The 21,665-nt window shown below is 46.1% G+C and overlaps 1 protein-coding gene across 1 annotated transcript in view; it reads right to left on the reverse strand.

Moving 5' to 3' along the window:
• Positions 1-234: 234 nt before the first annotated feature.
• MGAT3 (mannosyl (beta-1,4-)-glycoprotein beta-1,4-N-acetylglucosaminyltransferase) overlaps positions 235-21,665 on the reverse strand; it is a 62,597-nt gene continuing 41,166 nt past the window's right edge. The window contains 2 exon segments of the mRNA XM_029590186.1: positions 235-5,091; positions 5,093-5,359. Coding sequence (XP_029446046.1) covers positions 3,852-5,091; positions 5,093-5,359 — 1,507 coding nt within the window. The 3' untranslated portion in view covers positions 235-3,851.

Consider the following 21,665-nt stretch of genomic DNA (forward strand, 5'->3'; position numbering starts at 1 on the left):
ATGAGTGTTTTATTTTGTAAGAAAGCTTGATCTGTTGGCTTTTAATTATATATGGTTGCTTCATAAGCCAGTTAGAGCTCATATTTTGCATCATTTAAATGTCCAAGCAGGTACAGGGGAGCCTGCCTGGCGGCAGGAGGGGTAGCCTTGATTAACTCTTGACGAGACTCCCAAATGCTCTAGTTCTAGGAAGAAGAAGAAAAGAATAATCAAAATCTTTTTCTCTTCCATGCCTTTAAGGCTTATTTCATGAAGCAAACAAATTTAAGTCATAAAATCTTTTTTTTTTTTTTTTTTAAATCCTAATAGAAGGATAGGCATGAGAGAAAAATAAGGCTGCAACGTAGCCACACCCTCATTATCTGAACCTTTCCACTATTTTTTCATGTGATAAATATCACAACAGTCCCAGCAGTTAGAAATACTCCCTCTCTCTCAAAACCGTGTCTAAGTTCAGGCGGAAAGGAGCATCAGTCAGCAATCAGGCAAAGAGATGCAACAGCCAAGCTGGATGCTGGCGCTGTCGTCAGGTTTTGTGCCTGAACTTGCACAAAGATTTGAGAGAAAAAGTGTTTTTCAACAGCGCTGCTGGGACGCTTTTGAAACTTCTCACATAAAAGAATGGTTCATCTGGCTTGTGACGGGGGACAAAGGCTTAATGGGTGCGGAGTCAATTTCTCAGAGGTTATGTTTCTTTTGGGTTTTTCCTTCAATGAAGATTAATGATCAATAAAATGTTTTATTTTTTTGTGAAGTGAATGGGTTGTTTGGAAATTTAGTGTATTTGGGGACCTTCGTTTTTAGTTTTTAATTTTTTTTTGGGGGGGGGGGGGGAATTTAACAGTGTTTATTACAAACCCCCAGCCCCCACCCCCAAATTATATTTACTCAGAAAAATGAAGGGTAATTTGTTTCCCACAAATTTGTCCCGTTTTTGTCTTTGTTGAAACAAACACTGTTAAATTACCAGGCAAAATAAAATCAAAAGCTGGAAACAAGCTCCCTAAATAGATTTAATAGTCTTCACCCATTTTTTTTTTATTCCATGATGCAGACGAGGAGGGATACTCCAGTGTTCCTTGGAAAAGACACGATGGCCGCTGAAGGTGATGATTATAATGATTTCCCTCACTCGCTCTAGTCCTCCATCGCTCACCAGGCGCTTTCCCGGTACCAACACACACATGCGCAAATGAAGAATCTCATCTGTCCCCCATCTTTTTTTTGTACAAAGTCATTCCCTGTCTTCGACGTGGAAAAGATGGGGGCAAGAGTCTGGGGGCATGATTTGTGTTTTGGGGTTGTGGTTTTATTTTTAAATAAAGTGCAGCGTGCTACTTGCTAGCTCTCTGCAGAAAGATATGGGGGGGGGGGGGGGGGAATAAAAATAAAAATCTCGGCTCTTGTGTACCACTATCTGAAATGCCACCCGACTCCCCGGCCACAAATGTGAAGAGACACCAAAGCCCATCCCCCATCCCGGCATTCCAAGCCATGCGCAGGCCCATCCAGGCTCCCTCTCAGTCTCTTTCCTAGTGCCCGTGGGATCAGAGATGAGCTGCCTTACTGTTTTATTTTTATTCTCTTTTTCAGCTGGTGGTTTGAGAAGGGCAAGTGAGATTTCACTCTCTCTCTCTGTCATCCCTTTCCTCCCTGGGAGGAAACAAGTTGACCAAAAACAGCTTCCCTGCCCTACCCTCACGCAGAAGCGACCCAGGAAAGGGGAGAAAGGGGGGGATAGAGGTGGGCTGAGGCCAAAGCGGCCAGATCCATGGTCTAAATCGCTGGCGAATGCGCTACAGTGTAAGACTAGCAAGGGGGCCTACGGTTCGCTTCCTTCGAGGGGAGACTGATCTGCTGTGCGTTGTCCCGTTAACGTTTGTTTTCTCTCCTGATCGCGGTCCCCGGCTTGTCCCATCTCCTCAGCACTCCTTGGCCCTCTGTGCTGGGTCACTGGCCAGAAAGGTCAGCGAGCCTCCCCCGACCCTGCCACACCTCAGCGCCCAAACGAGAACCCCAGCCTTGAGCACAGTAAAGATGGAGGCGGCAGCGCCAGCCACATGGGAAAGCTCAGGAACAAACAAGGAGATTGGGGTGGGGGGGGGGGAGGGCTTAGTCAAGGTCATGGATGAGGTCCTCAGCTAACGGGAAGGACAAGATGGCAACTGCAGCCCAGCAACCTGGCCGTACAGGTGATGTGCCGTGAAACCTAAGCCACCCTTCTACCCCAGTAAGAGGGTAACCATTTGCTGCAGTTCAGTTCCTTCCCTTCTCCGTTACCCAGGCCCACAACGTACAAAAAACTGTTACACCAGCAGGGCAAGGGGCACACAGTACACCATATACCACCCCCCCCCCCCCCCAATACAGGGCACCAAAATCAATCTGCCTTATCAGCACCCACCCGAGTGGTACCTTTGGGTGGTTTGTCTGTAACAAAATGAGAGACCATAGAACCACAGCTCTGTCATTCTACAGAACAAAGGTTGCTGGGGTCAAAGGAAGGCCAGCTCCTTTTTTTGCTTCTCGTTGTTGTTTTGGAGCGAGAGTTATCACATGGCACAGAAGAGAGTTTCCCTATGATTATTACAGAACTATTGGCTTGGCACCCATCGGGCACCGCTCCTCTCTCGCGCCCCCCCCCCCCCCCCGGCCCGCGGAGAAAGGCCTTCTCGCAGATCCGGCCCAAGAATTTACAGCAGCCATCTCATAAAGCAAGGCTCCCGGGGGGGCAAGCTGAGCCTTACCTGCAGCCTGGCAGGGTTTACAAATCCAGTCAGTCAGAGGAACGCTAGAGCGCGGCCACTCTCCGCTGGCGGCGGTCTGCCCAGCTGGCACGGACCGGGCAAGTATTGGACATCTGCAAGCAATCAGAACCTGTGCTGGGGGGGGGGGGGTCCTATCAGCGCTATGCAAGAGGAAAATACTGGCTTCAAAAACACGCCGTCAAAAAGCCATTCGCTTCCAGTCTTACGCAAACGGCTGCATCTAGAGATCAGTAGATACTGGTACTGGTGATGCGTATGGGTCCGTGTAAATCCCACCACCTTCAGCAGGGCATAGGATGGGCGGCAGCAGCAGCACAATCTTCCCAGATCCTTGGGCATTTCACAGTTCACTCGCACATCCCGGTGCCCTGTGTCTCCGGCAGCGGCAGCGGCAGGGCTTCTCTACCCACGCCCGCCACCAGCCGCCACCTCGGACTGGCTGTGGGGGCTTTGCTTTATGCTGTGTGGGTTACTCAAGACCTTCACCAAGTAAAATGCACAGATGCTCGTTCAGCAGCGGGAGGGGGGAGGGGGATATATGGATTGCCCAGGCATAGGGCCCATCACTTCCCAACAAATCACTTCACCTCCCACGTTGCTGGAACGAGCAAAGGGTAAAAATAAAATAAAATGACTGATGGAAGGGTGAGGGAGGGGACATCCAGAGGTTGCATGGACACAGTTCTGATTTTCTTATTCACAACTCTCCTCAAGGTGCATTCTCTCTCTCTCTCCCCCTCTCTCTACAGGAAAGTGGTTTTACGATTGGAGGAGATCTAGGTCCTTTGAGAGTCCATTCCCCTGCCGAGTGCAAGGTTCCAGTTTCTTGTCATATTTTCTTAACACTTAGAACAAGCATTTGTGCCCTGCCATTCACCTCATTAAAGTGACTGAGAAAGGTGTTGGTCCTCCCCCCAACCCCACCCCCCAACTCCCTTCATACCAAAATGTGCCTCTTCGGGAGAATGGGGGTAACTGATGCCTTGTTCCTGTGCCTTCTCTCTCTGCTGTCCTGTTCCATTTGGTCAGATTAACCCCACCCACAACAAAACCCTCCAAGACACACACCACCTTCTTTCATCGTCATCCCCCTCCCTCCTTCTTAGTATAGGGGTTCTCCAGGAGATAGCGAAACCTCTGGTTGTACTTCAGCAGATATTTGGGGGCGTACATGTGCTCCTTGGGGTTGGCAGGTGGATACTGCTGAGTATTCCCATCAAACCAGCCCCCTGTCCGGATAAGTTCACGAATGTAGTTCAGGTCCCGCTTGTCCTCGTAATCGCCCCAGCGCGGGAAGTCTCCGTTCTGGGCAGAGACGAGTTTGAAGTAGATACCTTCGGGCGTGAAGCACCAGGAGCAGTGCCAGCCCGCAAAGTGCAAGGGGCTCCCCAGCGACCACTGCACCAGGATGTGCCCGGTGTGGTTCTCGTACTGGCGGAAGTTGGGCATGGTGTAGTACTCGCGGCGCCGCAGGCGGATGCCGTCCATGCCATACACCATCCGCAGCATGCCCACCGTGCAGCCCGACACCACCTCCAGGGTCCCTGGCTGCTTCCAGAAGAAGCCATAGAGCGACTTGCGCATGTGGAAGGCAAATGGCTCCGTCCAGCCATCGTACAGCTTCAGGAATAGGATGCCGTCCCGTGCCGGGATCTCATCGGCGTCGTTGATGATGAAGATGTCGTCTTCGCGCAGGTTGAGCAGGCGGCCCATGCCATCCCGGGTGAGGAAGGTGCGGAGGTAGTCATCGGCGATCCAGCCATCCTGCCGGCCTCCCTCAGGGAAGTGGTCCAGGAAAACATAGACAATCTTGTGACGGATGTAGTCATAGGAGCCATTGTGTAGCATCTCGCGCAATTTCAGGGGCCGCGGGTCACCATAGGCCGTGAAGTTGGATTCACAAATGACAAAGACGTCCACTACGCTGCCCAGCTCATGGAAGCGGACATCCAGCAGGTCAAACTCGTGGTTGATATTGATGGCATTGATGATGCGGCGTGGCACCTCCCGTGGCACCAGCCGGTCCTTTGTGGGCAGGTTGGAATACTGAACCACGGTGGGCACACCACAGCTGGGCCCGTGCCAGCCAGGAAGGCACACGCATTCCACCCACTTCCTCCTCTTTGGTGCCCCCATGTGCAAGGGTTTCCTGCCCAGATGGCGCCCAGAGGCATGCTCCTGCCTCTCTTCGGCATAGCCCGTTGGCACTTTCTCAAGCATCTTGGTGCCTTGCTTGAAACACATCCCGCCAGCTTTGGTTTGGACAAAATATTCAGCACTGTCCTCCTTAAGGAAGAAATCCACCTTGTGCAGTTCGGTGGATCTGCTGGGGGGGCAGCGGCTGTAGGAGCGGGGAGTGTGAATAAAGGGGTGTACGGAGGACCTCGGGTGCCGGCTCTGGAATAGCACTGAGCTGTGGCGTCACCGGTGCAGTGTCCCAGAAGAAGCTGGCCATCAGGTTGGGGCTCAGTGCGGCTAGCTCGCGGGGAAACGTGACATAGGAGAGGGCCTTGAGGAAGTGCAGGAAGGAGATGAGACAGAGGCCCGCCATACACAGCACCAAAAACAGCTTATGCCGTCGCATCTTCATCCTAGACAAAAAGAAAAATAAAGAATTAGATTTCCAGTCCATTTTACTTTATTTAAATTCAACCATTCCCCTCCCCATTAACAAATGCCTCTGTGCGCTACTGCGATTAGTTCAATCTAGACTTTACTCCTTTGTGGGTGAACCCCTAAAGGTTCAGGTCATGTGAGTCAGGTAACCCAGGGCCCAGCGTTGCCACCTCTCTCAAGTCAAGCCGAAAAGGCTAACCCAGGCCTGGGTTTGTGGCAGTGCCAGCGTGGTGTTGTAGTCCTGATTTCCTTCAGGAAAAAAGGTGGACTACATTTCCATGCATGCCAGGGGGCAAAAACCTTTCCTAGATCAGTCTATTTGGGGTGACTTGGGGATGACATGGCTTTTCAAAAAAAAAAATTAGTTCACTCATTCCCCTCCTCTCCCATCTCTGAACCGCTCTGGGATTTGTAGTTCTGCTTGTCCTAGTAAGCAGGCAGAGGTACAAAAACCAGGATGTTGGTGGGATGGGATGAGACCCCCTCCCCCATCTTCTAGGCTCTGCCCCCTTTGCCAGTATCTGCTGCTCCCTGACACCTCAGGATGGGAGGCCGTGGCTTAATTTTCTGCACTCCAACGAGGTTCTACTGCTTGCGCCCTGAGAGACTGGGCCCGGAGAAAGAGCGGTGGAGGGACCCAGCATGTGTAGGAGGGAAAGGCCTGGGTAAGCAGAATCTTTGGTGAAAGAAGGCAGGGGGCAAGGGCAAGCCCCCCCCCCCACCCATGAAAGTAACATTTCTGGCACTTTAGGCTGCTGACTCACGTTGACACCAGTCATTAAATATGCCCTCAAAAGAAATTAATTACTGCTGCGTGTGGAACGGGCCAGTCTGTGCTGTCATATAGGGCACTTCTGGTAAGTACTTTTGATTTACTATATTTTAAAGTTATCATTAGCTAATAATTTTATTGCCTGGTACTGAGAGTCAGCTTTTGGGGTGTGCAACTGCACCAGGTGCCATGCTAAAATGGGGCATTGCTACCTCCCTGTCCCCTGCACCCTTCATAATGATGTTCCAAAATGAAAGCAACACAACTAAACAAAAGAAACCGTGGTACAACGAAAAGCTAATAGGCCGATACAGTACATGTAACCCCGCGTTTGGACGCGCGCTGTCGACGCGCTAGCTTTACCTCTTATTCAGTAAGGGGTAATAGCACGTCGAAAACGTGCGTCCAACCCCCCCCCCCCCCCCCGAAACTAATAGCACCCCGCAACATGGCCCTATTAGTCATTCCCGCGCGATTCAGAAAGTAAAATGTGGAGCCAAGCCGCACATTTTACTTTCAGAAATTAGCGCCTACCCAAAAAGTAAGCAATAATTTCTGCCGGCACCGGGAAAGTGCACAGAAAAGCAGAAAAAAATGCTTTTCTGGGCACCCTCAGACTTAATATCATGGTGATATTAAGTCGGGGGTCCCAAAAGATAAAAATAATTAAAAAAAAAAATGTAAAATTGGCTCGTGGGTTGAAAACCGGACGCTCAATTTTGCCGGCGTCCAATTTCCGAACCCGTGGCTGTCAGCAGGTTTGAGAACAGACGCCAGCAAAATTGAGCGTCGGCTGTCAAACTCGCTGACAGCCACCACTCCTGTCAAAAAAAAGAGGCGTTAGGGACGCGCTAGTGTCCCTAACGCCTCTTTTTACCGAGGGCCCTAATTTGAATAATTTTTTTTTCTGAATCGCGCGCACAGGAGAGAGTGGCCTGTGCGCGCTGGGAAAGCAGGCGCTGGGAGAGCGGGTGCTCGCCCGCTCTCCCACGATTTTTACTGTATCGGCCTGTAAGACATGCCAAACAGACCCTGAGGAAATCTGAAAAGCAATGGAGGAAATGCTCGAGAAAAATACAAATCCCTGTTAACAAAATACTGTGAACTAATCAATAAAGCAAAAAAAGAATATTACACAAAACAGATTCATGGTGTAATATTTAAATTCTAAATACTCTTTGAAACAGTGAAAACCTAATCAATGATCCATCTTAAATAACTACAGCTTTACAAAGAACTCATGCAATGAATATGCTAAATTGTTGTTAAACAAAATCAATACACTTAAATCACAATTCTCCACCTGCCTACCAACAAAACAACTGGATGAAAAATTTGATCAAGTGAAATGGAACTCGTTCAACCCAGTATCTAAACTTGAAATAAACCAAATCACCACTAAAATGAAACCCGTGATCCACCCACTGGACCCTATCTCGGCAAGTACCCTAAAAAAAGTAAACTGTGTAACAACCCCGATATTCACAACCATAATAAACCGTTCGCTAACAGAAGGATTGGTCCCTGACAGGGCAAAACAAGCTGGGATTAAACCAATTCTAAAAAATAAAACCAGCAGAAATCGATGCTTGGGACAGTTATCGACCAATATCCAACCTGCCACTCATCGTGAAAGCCCTAGAAAAAAAACAGTGTTATCTCAAGTAAAGAACCACCTAGAAGACAACACTCAACGCACAATTAAGCTCTGGAATTTGTTGCCAGAGGATGTGGTTTGTGCAATTGGTGTAGCTGGGTTCAAAAAAGGTTTGGATAAGTTCTTGGAGGAGAAGTCCATTACCTGCTATTAATCAAGTTGACTTAGAAAATAGCCACTGCTATTACTAGCAACAGTAACATGGGATAGACTTAGTTTTTGGGTACTTGCCAGGTACTTGTGACTTGGATTGGCCACTGTTGGAAACAGGATGCTGGGCTTGATGGACCCTTGGTCTGACCCAGTATGGCATGTTCTTATGTTACAATATACTATACCCAAACCAATTTGGATTCGGGGGAGGGAAAATCGCTCAACAAAAACCCTACTAATTTCTTTTAACTGATCTTGTTCTACAAGCCTTTGACAACAATGAATCATATATCCTAGTACTAATAGATTTAACAGCAGCATTCGACAAAGTTGACCATACCCAACTATGCCACCAACTGAGAGAAATTGGAAATGTCAACAAATGGTTTTCTTCCTTCCTAAAACATAGGACATCCCAAGTCAAACTAGGTAATCAAATTTCAGACACCTTCCCAATCAATACAGGCGTCCCCCAAGGCTCAGCACTCTCGGCCACTCTATTCAACATCTACCTGCTGCTATATGCGCACTACTAGCAAATCTAGGAATCAACGTCTTCCTATATGCAGACAGCATACAATTCTACATCCCTTTCAACAAAACATTTGAAAAAACTGCAGTGGTCCCTGTCAACATATATGAAAGCCACACAACAAAAACTTTATCGACTGGAACTAAACCCCCCCAAAAAAAACGGAAATTGTTTGGCCAAGGAGAGATAACATGATAGTCAAACCACAACCCTAAACCTAGGAATAATCAATATTACGCCATCAGATGAAGTATGAGACCTAAGAATTCAGATTCACTAAGAAAAAGCATATAAGTAAATTAATCAAAACTGGATACTCCAAGTTGAGAATACTACATCAACTAAAACCTGTTAACAATACAAGATGTCCACACTGTAGTACAAACTTATATTTTCAAACTTAGACTACTGCAGCTCACTTTTACTAGGCCTCCCCTCAAGTCTACTAAAACCACTACAGTTACTTCAAAAATCATCCGCATGATGTACGTATGTCGGACAAGGAAATCCGAACACATCACTCCCTCACTGATTGCTATGCACTGGCTTCCTGTACAATCCAGAATTCATTATAAAGTGTTATGCCTAATCTCCAATATCATCAACAATATTGATCTATGCTTAGTAGGATACCTCAACCCTACACACCAAAGAGAGACCTAAGATCACAAAACAAAGAACTTCTAATGGTACCCTCCACTCGGAACACACACCTAACGCACATAACAGACCAAATGTTTTCAATAGCAGACCCCAAGCTGTGGAACTCACTTCCAGAGCCACAACAGCAGATAACAGAAAGAAAATTTCAAGTGGGAACTGAAAACATGGCTCTTCAGAAGGGCTTACGATTTAACATAAAAGCCAATATGCTAATAATTGCAACGACCGTACCAGAGATAGTGACAGACAAGCAAGCAATATATAATGAATATATAAAGAGTATTGCTAGTAGAATTAGAATTTGTATTTATTGTTGTGTTGACCTACAAAAGCATGATTATTAGCTAAATTATATAGGAGTTTCTTTGATATCCTATAATATGTATGACTATGAACTAGAACAGCGGTTCTCAACCAGTGCGTCGCGACACACCAGTGTGTTGCCAAGAACACGCAGGTGTGTCGTCACACTTCCCGGTCCCCCGCTGACCCAGCTGCTCCCCCCCCCTACCCAAGTGAAATAGGACCTCCATCTGGGCTTAAAATGCTGATAGCCCGGGCGGAACGTGGCAGGACAGCTGGAGTCAGCGGCACCGGCATGCTCTCTTCTTCCTGCACCCCAGAAAAGGTAGTGGTGAGCAGCAGGTGCGTGCGTGGGAAGAAGAGACCATGCTAGTGCGGGTAGCATTGGTCCAAAGAAAAGAAGAGAGGTGCAGCCTGAAGGATGAGCAGCGCAGCTCGGAGTAAAATGAGGAACAACTTCAACCTTTGCGGCCGATGTGACTCCTTTCTCCGCGAGGGCTGAAAATGAAGAAGGTGCTGCTGCCTTTAGGATTGGGAGGATGCTGCTGCCACTAGTTCGGGGGAGGGGGGGAGAGTGAGTGAATGAGAAAGCATGTGTGTTTGAGATCCTGTGTGTGTGTGAGAGAGCATGTATGTGAATGATTGAGAGCCTGTATATGTTAAAGAGAGTATGTGTGTGATTGTCAGCTGGTTTAGGTGAGGGAGCATGTGAGTATGTGATTGAGAGCCTGTGTGTAAATGAGAGAAAGAGAGAGCATGTGTGTCTGTGTGTGACTGAGAGCTGGTTTAAGTGAGGGAGCATGTATGTGATTGAGAGCCTGTATGTAAATGAAAGAGAGCATATGTTTGTAAGCATGTGAATGAGAGAAAAAGACAGCATGTATGTGTGTAAGCATGAAAAGACAGACAGCATGTGTGTGAATGTGTAATTAAGAGCCTATATAAGTGAGAGAGAAAAAGCATGTACATATGTGAATGATTGAGAGCCAGTGTGAGAGAAAGAGGAGAAAGCAGGAATTTTGAATTAGCAGGAAGAGGGATAGTTTGCTTGCAAACTATCCCTTGCAAAACAATCTCAGGGCACCTGGATATCAAACTTTCCCAGGTATGCAGAGCAAAACATTTTTTGTATCCTTATTATTTTTCATTACTGGGTCTTTGTGTCTGCTATTTTGAAATATTTTATTGGTATGTAGAAGTTTTTTATATGGGTTTTTAATTATTGGATATTCCATTCATCAGCTGTTTTGAAATTTTTTTTTTTTTAATTTTTTATTTATCAGATTTTCAAATTATATAACAAGCATACACTTGCTTAGAAATATTCAGTACAGAAAAGCAATTGTAACGAGGTATATATAAGTTCTATTCCATCTCAATACTGTACTAATACAGAAATAAAAGAAACATGGGGGAGAGGCCTGAAATTAAGAGCGTTCTATTACCATAAGAAAAAAAAAAGAATAGGAAACAATGGTAGCGAAAGGAGATACAGCACATATTACTCAATACCAAGCCTATATGGGACACTTCAGGTGTGAGAGTCTAGAAATACCCTTAGTTGAGGAGGATCAAAACACACAAAATTCTGATCTTGAAATCTAATACAGCACTTACAAGGGTAGCGCAATTGAAACCACTGTACTGCTTCTGGGTGCATATTAAGGAAACGTTTCCTCCTAGTTGGGGTACTTTTCGTAAGATCTGGATAACACCAGACCTTCTGCCCAAAAAATTGAGTTTGCCTAATATGAAAAATGTCTAAATATATTATTTTCTGTCCATCAGAAATGGGAAGGATACTAAAAGAGGTCTCCTTCTCATCACTGTAATCTCCTGCGACGTCTCCAGTAATTCTGTAACATCTAGAGGTAATGCAGATTCCTCTACAGCTTCACTATTTTCCTCTGCTTGCGGTAGATCTTTACACTTTGGTTGCAACTGGTTTGGCAGCACCTGGGATTTTAAATATCTGAGATACATACATTCTGAAAAGTTCCTTTGGGGAAATTGTTCTCATCACAGGAAAATTCAAAAACCTCAGATTGTGCGCCCTTCCATCTTCTTAGTGTTGGGTACTTGCCAGGTTCTTGCGGCCTGGATTGGCCACTGTTGGAAACAGGATGCTAGGCTTGATGGACCCTTGGTCTGACCCAGCATGGCAAGTTCTTATGTTCTAAGTTATTATTCTCAAGCCTTTTATTATAGATCATTTCTCCTTGCAACAAATTAGTTTGCACTTTTTCAACTTCTATCATTCGAGCTTCCAATGCCTCAATTTTAACATTCTATCGGGGAAATCCCATTAACATTTGATAGGACTTGATTTTTAACTTCCAGAGTCACTTTGTGAGAGCAATAATAGAAGTTTCCAAGGATTTTAACGCTGCCAAATTGTAGTTAAGGATATCTCTGACGGAGTTTGTAAGAGAACTCCTAAACCAGGCATTTCTTGACTATCACCACCTCCTCCCGTTATAGTGTCTGTCCCATTCACAATGCCTGGAGATCCCAAAGAGTCTATCAGGCACAGTCCCCCCTCCTTTTTTCTCCCGATGGGACTGTACCTGGATGTCGGCTTCACTCACAGTTAACTCCTGAAATGCCTCGGCTTCACTTCCCCGGATATCTTCCGGAGGGACCGAGGTCACCAGCTGCTCCTCGGCTCCTTCTCGGCGTGGAGGGACAGGCCTGCTTGGAAAACCGGGGCTCAGCGAAACATCAAGGGTCAGAGGTGATGGTGCATGCCCCGCAACCGTCTCCTCCCCGACCAGCGAAAAAGCTCCCGATACAAGGCTGGATGGTCTGTAACAGAGAGGAGCTAATCCCTGCTCCCCTCACTCTCGCCTCTCTTTTAGTGTGTGGCATTTTCCATCTGAAAATTGGTAAGTAGGAAATCTGTACGGGAGCCTTCCGATAACGTGTCTCCTCAGGTGGTCATCTTGAAAGGCTCTCTCCCTCGTTTCAAAATAATCTGTTCTTTTTGTTAGTATGGATTTTCTGTTATTGATTTTATATTTCTTGATTTGTTTTATAAGGACTGGTGATGTTTCTCTTTTTCCTTTGTTGCACTGCATACAGAGACTCTGGCTTGTTGTGGTTTCCAATTCAGTTTTTGTCTGCATGCTTCTAGTTATGCGTTTTGGTCTCTTTATTCTTTGTTAGGTGAGGGTCAGCACGTGATTCAGGTGAGGTTTTCTGCTGGTGTGTATTTTCTGTGTAGGGCTCTATAGCAGCCTGACTTGTTCCATTTTCCTAATAGGAGGTGTATTGGTGTCTTAAGGCCTGGTGTAATGTTTCAGTGTTGCCTTTTCTTAGGTAAGGTGGTTACTGTTAAGTGCTGGAAATCGGTGCTGTTTTGGTGTGGGATGTTTACTATTTATGCAATTTCTGTTCAGACAGAATACGTAACTTTTCCTTGTGTCATTCTTAACAATAAAAATAATACTGGACCTTTATTTTTTATTTTCGCTGTGAATTGTAATGAGCAGTGTGTCACACATGTGAGCGTGGTCTGTCAGGTATGTCACGATGGGAAAAAGGTTGAGAACCACTGGTCTAGAATATGTAATTGCTGTGATGTTGAATTAGTAGATGAATGTTGACACAAAGTATATGATCAGAGACCATGAATACTGTTACTATAAACTGTTATGATCTTCTTTTGGAACAACGGTATCTAAAACAGCTAAATAAAATAAAAAAAATAAAATAAAGACTCAAGAACACTGTGCAGGAGGAAGGAGGCTTCTGTCTGTGGTGGAAGAGGAAGTATCAGCCTGCAGGGAGGAAACAAGAAAACGAGGGGTAAGCTGTTGGGTAAGTGTGGTGAAACAGGGGTTTTGCATGCTCTGTGGTTTGTTGTTCTGCCTCATGATTGTTTTCTCCGGAGCGCTCATTCCTTCCCTCTGTGCCGGCCTGCAGGTGCTGTTTGACCTCCGCACTGCAGTTCAGAAGCTTTGGATGCAGACTGACTGAGAAGGCTTGAACAGCATGCACAACCCGGCATTTCTGAGGAAGCTGTAAGATTTACATCCTGAAGTGCCCCGGCCAACAATCTATTACCAGTCAGAAGGCCATTGGTGATAGAGTTATTGTTAGGACTGTGTGCACTGATCGGCCCTGCAGACAGAGAACTAGTCCTGAAGGTTCTGGAACTCTCCAGTCTGGGCTGGGAGTGCAGAGGGAGCAGATCTCTCTGCTGAGGCCCTGGTCACCTCCTTTTCCCTGACCTCCCCAGGCACTCGGTAAGTAGTGGAAAGCGTTGATTAGTGATCCCGGTATTGTGTGTATTTGGTTTGCGAGTGCATTTTATAAGAACTGTGGGACCCTTGGGTTATGTGGGGTCCCAGTGTCTCTAGAATCCACCAGGGGATAGCCTGGGGGTGGGGAACTTGCCAAGAGGCAAGTAGGTTACCAGATGCAGGCGGACCTGGGTAGTGCTTGGCAGAATCCTCTAAGTGCCCACAGGATTAACCCTGAAGTGGGTTTAGGGATAGCGCTGAGTTGCTACCCAACAGCAAGAAAGTGGGGAGAGAGAGACAAGGATGCTAGGGAGAGAGGGGGGGGGGATGCTGGGCACCATGGGTTAAGGGATACTGATGCTTGGCAGCGGGAAGGGTAGTTCAGGGGGGGGGGGGGGGGGAGAGATGTGCCTTAGCCACTGCTGATGGAGGGAGTGCTGTGCCAGAACCTCTTTCAGGGGGGAGGGAGCTATAAATTTCAGTTTTTGCACAGAGTATCGGTTAGCCTAGACCCAGTCCCTGCTGGAACTGTATCAGGCTCAGAACAAAATGGAGATTCACCAAGTTCTGTGAAAATTCCAGAACGTTCTCAAGTGTAGAATGTTCCATAACAATAGGGTGGTTTCACAAAAAAAAGAAATTAAGTCATCTTTTGAACTTTGAAACATTTTCAGAAAACACCATTGTTTTGGGTTGGGTTTTTTTCCCTAGGGCTGTCCTACAGAAATAAATCTGTAAATTGGGGGTATAAAAAGATTTAGCTACAAGCAAAGTAACCACACTAGCCTGCCTTGTTGCCTTGTCCTCTACATCCATGGGAAACCCTCATCTCCTCAGTGCGCACTGGATGCATTACATCCTCCAGAGACAGGCTCTGGAGAGGAGCGGCTAGTACCACCAGTTGAGCTCTTTGCCTCATGAGAGGAAAGGGGAAAAAAAAGTAGCTGGGAGAAATCTACTAAATTCTTTATACCAAAGTGGGCTAAAAAACCCAATGAAACTTAATGAAAGCTGTTTGTTTGTTTTGCTGAATCTCCCTAAAATACCAGATAGGAAATGGGGAGGGCAGGAGGGAGTGGGCGGAGAAGAGAGGTAGTCATTTATTTATTTATTTAAGAATTTTTTATATACCGGGGCACGTTAAAAACATCACCCCGGTTCACATTGTAACGTAACGTAGCAACAGGCTTTACAATAATTTAGAATAGATAAGCATAGATAACCATTATTTACCTTTACTATAGATTAGAATAGATAAACATTATGACAACTGTTCAACTTGGGATAGGTGGTTTATCAGGTGTTATGTGATAAACTAATAAGGAGAGTAGAAGAGAAAAGGTGATTGGAATATGGGCGGGTAAGGGGAGGTAATTCTTAGGAGGGTAGAAGAAAAATAGGTTCTTTATTCACAAAGTGACAGGTAAGAGGGCGGATATGGAGGGGTAGGAGGAGGATGGGGCTGTTGAAATGGGAAGAGGAGGAGGGGGGGTCATGGTTGTTAAGTTCAGTAGAGGCGTGTCAGTCGGGAGGGGCGTGAGGGTCGGGTATGTAGATTTGGGCGTGGTTGGTTAGTCAGGGTACGCTAGTTTGAAGAGCCAGGTTTTCAGATTCTGTTTGAATTTTTTATGGCAGGGTTCCTGGCGTAGATGGGGTGGCATTTTGTTCCAGTGGGACGTGCCTGCTATAATGAATGATCTTTCTCTGATCGTGGCATGTTTGATGGCTTTGGGGGAGGGTGTCAGGAGTTTGGCTTGGTGCTGTTTTCTAGTTGGTCTGGTTGTGTTGTGGATGTGGAGATGTTCAGGGAACCAGTGCATGTTATGGTTGTGAATGGCTTTGTGTATGAGGGTGAGGGATTTATAGATTATCCTGGAGTTTACTGGGAGCCAGTGTAGGGATTGAAGAACTGGGGTGATGTGTTCGTGACGGTGAGTATTTGTGAGAATGCGGGCGGCAGCATTCTGTAGGAGCTGTAACGGTTGAAGGGTATTTTTTGGGAGGCCTAGTAGGATAGCGTTGCAGTAGTCCAGTTTGGATAGGATCATGGCCTGCAGTACTGTTCGGAAGTCAGAAGTGTGTAAGAGTGGTTTGATTCTCTTCAAGGTGTGGAGTTTGAAGAATCCGCTCTTTATGGTGTTAGAAATGAATTTTTTGAGGTTAAAGTGGTTGTCTATCCATATGCCTAGACTGCGGACGAATTGGGTGGGGGGGGGGGGGCAGCCTGGTGGCGAGGGGGAAGAAAGGCTGAGTGTGGGAATGCTGGGGGGAGAGAGGATGAGTAGTTCGGTTTTGTTGGTGTTGAGTGCCAGAAAGTTGTCAGTGAGTAATTTGTTTATGTCAGACAAAGCAGATTTCCAAGTCTTCATTGCGTTAGTGATAGAGTCTGTTATAGGTATGAGTATCTGTACGTCGTCTGCATATATGAAGTGCTGGATGCCCAGTTTGGAGAGCAGTATGCAGAGGGGTATGAGGTATATATATATATTTTGATACACATCTCCCGGCATTATGGTATTTATGGATTATTTTTGCATTCATCTTACAAACACAAAGCAAAAAGTGTCTATCCAGATGAACCTTCGAGTCCTTTCTATGGAGTTTGATATTTATCATGGTAACATTTTTCATGTCATTACATTTTAACAATTCAAATACAATCTAATTGGATAATAAAGCATGCTAACTGGACAAATACACTTACAACTAAAAATAATGAGGAAATATCTGCATAAACCATCTACATTTTTGTGACTGAATGGGAACACAAACACTAGATTAAAAAAAAATATGAGCCTCCCCCTTTCTATTTTTTTTACCTATATTTTTATTAATACCTCCGACAGGATACCACTGCAGTGAAAAGTACATTAAACCTGCAATGAAAAAGACCTCCAACTCTCTGCTGAGAGAACAAATTCCGTCGATCCAGTCAGGAATGTGTGTGGCAATGGCTAAGGCCTCTTCCATCAACTCCCTTCCTGCCCTACCTGGGGTAGGGGAAATTACCCCATGGCCTCTTTTTGGCTAAGATCTAGGTGTAAATATCAGAGGTACAAGATGAGGTTGGTCCCTCCTTGACCTTTTGACTGAGGTCAGTAGGGGTGGGCGCACCCACCAGTCGTGGATACCAATCCATTTGGGTTCTCAAGATATCCTAATGAATATGCATGAGGGACATTAGCATGCACACTCAACTGTATGTAAATTTCTGCAGTGCATATTCAGTAGGGATATCCTGAAAACCTGAGCAGATTGAGGTCTACGACTGCTGGAGGTTGCCAACATCTGGAAATCTAGAACATGTATGTTTCAAGGGAGGACACCAGTTAACCCCATGGCACCCAGCTCCATTGGGGACAAGATACTAGGAAGATTAAATCACCTAAAATAAATAAATAAATAAATAAATAAAATGTGACCAGGTATGGATTTATGCAGAAGATGGGAATTTATTTATTTATTTTTGCTACAGGTGCAGTGCTAATCCCTGCGATGTGCAGACCACCCAACCTGTGCTGAGACAGGACAAGGTGTGGCTTCTCTCTCCTGTCCCCCCCCACAGAAGAAAAAGCAAGATCCATGGCCTCCATCTCTAAATGATAAAATAACTAAAACTTGTTCTTTTCTGTTTCAAAGATTTGGAGCAGAGGTGAGGAGAGTTAAAAAAAAATAAATAAATAAAAAAAGATAATCAGAGCCAGTCTTGTCCCTGACCAAGTCTCCCCGGCCACATGTGCCTACCTGCTCTGCTCAAAAACTGCAAGGTGGTGGGCTCTGTAAAACTCTCCCCCACATTTCACACGAATAAGGATGCCCGTGCACCATTTAGCAGGGACTTTCCTCTTGCTGAGAAATGAGTAAACATGTTTTGAGTTTTCCAGTGCAGGAAACCCAGTGGTCCCCACACCCCCTCTCTTCTCTATAAACGGCTGGCTGCAGCACTCTCAGAACGGGCAGGGAGGGGGTCGGTGCTCTCACACAGCACTGTTTCTGGCTGGCCACAACAGGGCAATAAAAACATAACGGGGTAGTGGTAGGAGATTGCTCCTTTAGCCCCCCCCCCCCCCTTTTGCTGGGGTAGCTCACATGGGTCTATGGAAACTGCTGGAGCAAGTGGGAAACCTAAGCCAAGACCACCTTGGATCAGCAAAATCTCGGCAGGATGTCTGTGGGATGGGTGTCCCCCTGCAGCGATGGCTGAGTGTAAAGGATGGCGACAGGGATGATGATGCCCAACACTAAATGCAAGATTTTTATTTTGGGGGGGGGGGAGGGGGGGAAGAGAGGGAGTGGGCGACACCTGGGTTTCTCCCCCCCCCCCCCCCCCGTTGCATGCATGGAACTGTACTTTTGATTTTTCTATGAAAAGCAGAACTAAGTTGCCATTGCAAGCAACGGGGGGGCAAAACCAGGATCAGCCTAAGAACATAAGAAGTGCCATGCTGGATAAGACCAAGGATCCATGGAGCCCAGCATCCTGCCCCCGGTAGTGGCCAATCCAGATCACCAGGAATTACCTAGCAGATCCATTCCTTGTTGCTCACTCCCCAGGATAAACCATAGTTTTTAACAACTTTTCTTTCAGGATCTTGGCCAACCCTTTTTTTTTTGGTGGCAGCTATGTGCCTTGTGCACTCCCTCCGCAAACAAATTCCACAGCTTGAGTGTATAGGGAGGGAAAAATGACTTCCTCCGATTTGTTTTGTATCTGCTGCCCGCTAGCTTCATGGAATGTCCCCTAGGCCTAGTACTATTTGAAAGAGTAAATAACTGCACCCTGTTTATCTGTTCCACTCCACGCATGATTTTATAAACCTCAGGGCAGATATTCAAAACCACTTAGATAACTGAAAAGTTATTATCTAAATGGCTTAGCCGCTATTTGTGATGATTTATCCAGCTATAATTTAGCCAGATAGGTTGGGGTTGTTCCTGGAGCAGGCAACAGGCATTCTGGAGAGGAGCAGGAGTTAGCCGGTTATAGGTTAACTGGCTGACTCTGATATTTGGAGTTAGCCGGTTTACCTAACCGGCTGACTCTGGTTGCACTGCAGGCAGGTCTAAAAGTTAGATGAATATACCTATCCGGCTAACTAGTCGCTCAGCAGCTGAATATTGACCCTCTCATGTCTACCACATTCCTTCTCAGTCCCCTGTTTTCCAAGCTAAAAATCGAATCTGTTTAGCCTTTCTCCATAAAGTTGCTGTTCCAATCCCTTTATTTTGTCACCCTCTTCTGCACCTTTTCTAGTTTTGCTATGTCTTTCTTGAGATGGGGCGACCAGAACTGCCCAACAATATTCAAGGTGTGGTCACACCATGGCCCACAATAGAGGCAATATAATATTTTCTGTTTTATGCTCCATTCCTTTTCCTATCATTCTACTTGCTTTATTGACTGCTGCCATGCACTAAGCCAAGGATTTTAAAGTGTTGTCCACAAGGACTCTTTGCTCCTTTTTCTGGGTGATAACTCACAATACAAAACCTAACAGTGAGTACGTGTAGTTGGAATTATTTTTCTCTGATTTGCATCACCTTGCACTTGTCCCCATTAAATTCCATCTGCCACTGAGATGGCCAGTCTCCTAGTCTCACAAGGTTCCTCTGAGGTTCCTCGCAATCCGCTGCTGTTTTAACAATTTGGAATATTTTTGTGTCATCCTGCAAAGTTGATCGCCTCACACGGTCTCTTTTCCAGATCATTTATGAATAAGTTAAAACAATTCTAGTCCCAGTGCATATTCCCGGGGCACTCTACTAGTTCCCTTTTTCTATTAGGAAAACTGACTGACTATTTAAGTCCTACCCTTGAAGGTTTGCCATCTTTATCCAGGCACTAATCCACAGTGACACATCGCCTCCTGTTCCATGACTTGCCCATTTCCCCGAGGAGTCTCTCACGGGGAGTCAAATGTCTTCTGAAAGTCCAAAATATACTATTATCAACAGCTCACTTTTGTCTACATGCTGATTCACACCTTAAAAGAATTCTAATAGATGACATGGAAACAAAAATCCAACACATAAAATTAAAATATATATATATATATATAAAAAGGTAATACCTTTGTATTGGCCTAACTTAAACCACCACACTATTGTTTAATAGATTAGCAAAGCACGACCTCCCTCGTCTAAATCCATGCTGGCCCTTCTCCATTAAACTGAGTTTATCCACACTGTGTCTTCAGGTTGCCCTAAGATGAGGCAGCAACCCAGCTTGAGATCCACATGAAGCTTTCTCCCCCTCCCCTCCCTGACCTGTACTTAACTGTGTAGGGGGAGGCCCAGGAAGAGAAAACACCCCTCTCTCCTGCACCTTGGTCACCTCATTATTTTATTGTGCATTCACGCACAGGTGTGATGGTTTTCACATCTTAAAAAAAATTAAAATGGCCATCAAGCAATCTGTTTTCAGAACGTTGTAACACTGTAACTACGGCAGAAAAGGACCAGTCTGCCCAGCAAGTTTCTTATGGTAGTAACTGCCTCTCCGTGCCGGTTACACCCCCCAAGCCTGATATAGCAAGGGCAGCAATATTAACAATCCAAACCCAGCAGCTGTCAAACCCAAGACAAAATTACTGCCGGCAACATTTTTACAGGGCGAGCGGCCTTCTGGGTAATCCAGGCAAAGCTGCTTGAACGTGCTTTGCTTTGGGATTCAGCCGCAGCAGCACTCCCTGTGCTTTTCTTCCCCTAATGCCTGCGCATCGTAAAAGCCGGGGCCCAGCCTTGGCTGTCGTCTGGATCCAATTCCCCCTTTTGTCCCCGCCCCTCTCCCGCTGCTGTGGAAGCAGAGAGAGAGAGAAAGAGAGAGAGAGAGAGAGTGATGTTGCAGTTGCATCAAAATCATGAAAGCTAGGCAAGGTCACAGCTCATGGGCTACCCGGCTGTGCTTTCAAATTTGGCAGAGTGTGTGGGACTGCTGCTCTGAAACAGAAAAGATAATTAGATAACGCAAATAAAATGAACCTGTTCCTTGTTTGCATTGCTTCATTGCATTCCTGCATTAGACCTTGGATTGATTTTGTTCCATATTTGATTTCTAAGCGCGTTACATTTTTACTTCTTATGGCCATGCATGACCCCTGTGTTTGAGAGGAGTTGTTTTTTTTAATTAATTATTTTCCCTCCTACAGTTGTTTATTGATACAGTAGTGTGTCAGAGGTGATTCCTGCAGGAGGCTCTGCCCTCTGGCTGCCCTTCCCGATTTCCTGTTTTCCATGGGTCAAGTGGGGGCGCCCCTCGCAGGCAGCTCTCAGGAGGAGCGGCACAACTCCCCCTCCCGCTGAGATGCATAATGGTAGGAGTGACGGCGGCGGCAGCAGCAGCACAGGAGCTTTCAGAAAATGTAACCACTAGTACAGTAGCTGCGCTCAGGAACTAAATAAAAAAAAACTCAGAAAGAAAAAGGAGGAGGCTTAACGATCTGGTCTGTGTTCACTACCAAAGACAATACAGAAAAGAATTAAATTTTGCTATTTTTTGTGGCTTCAGATTGCTCCTTCCAGATCTATGCTCTCCCCCTTCTCCAAAACTGCGACCTCTACAGTTTTGAGAGACAGCAAAAAAAGTGAAGAGCCCCAGAATTTCTCAAGTGTCCTCTCAGTCATTCAGACACCGATATCTTTTCACCCAACGTGGAGTACACGGCACCCGCCATCCCAGCAAGCACTTACAACAAAACAGCCCCATGCAATCAAAGGGTCTACAGTGGCTTTATTCAATCAAAGCACCAAGATACATCGCGCAGCTTACAGGTCGCCGTATGGAATCAGCAGGTCGGGCACCGTAAAACCAGCACAGTGGCGGGGTGGCCGTCCCGCACGGCTCTGCCATGCCAGAACATGACCGCTCGATTCTGCTGTGCCCGGCTTATCCATCGACGATTGTTCTTCACTAGTGTCTTGTAAGTTTATACCAAAAAAAAAAATCTCACACAAGCCC

This window comes from Rhinatrema bivittatum, chromosome 2, assembly GCF_901001135.1.
Source record: "Rhinatrema bivittatum chromosome 2, aRhiBiv1.1, whole genome shotgun sequence".
Taxonomy (NCBI): Eukaryota; Metazoa; Chordata; class Amphibia; order Gymnophiona; family Rhinatrematidae; genus Rhinatrema; species Rhinatrema bivittatum.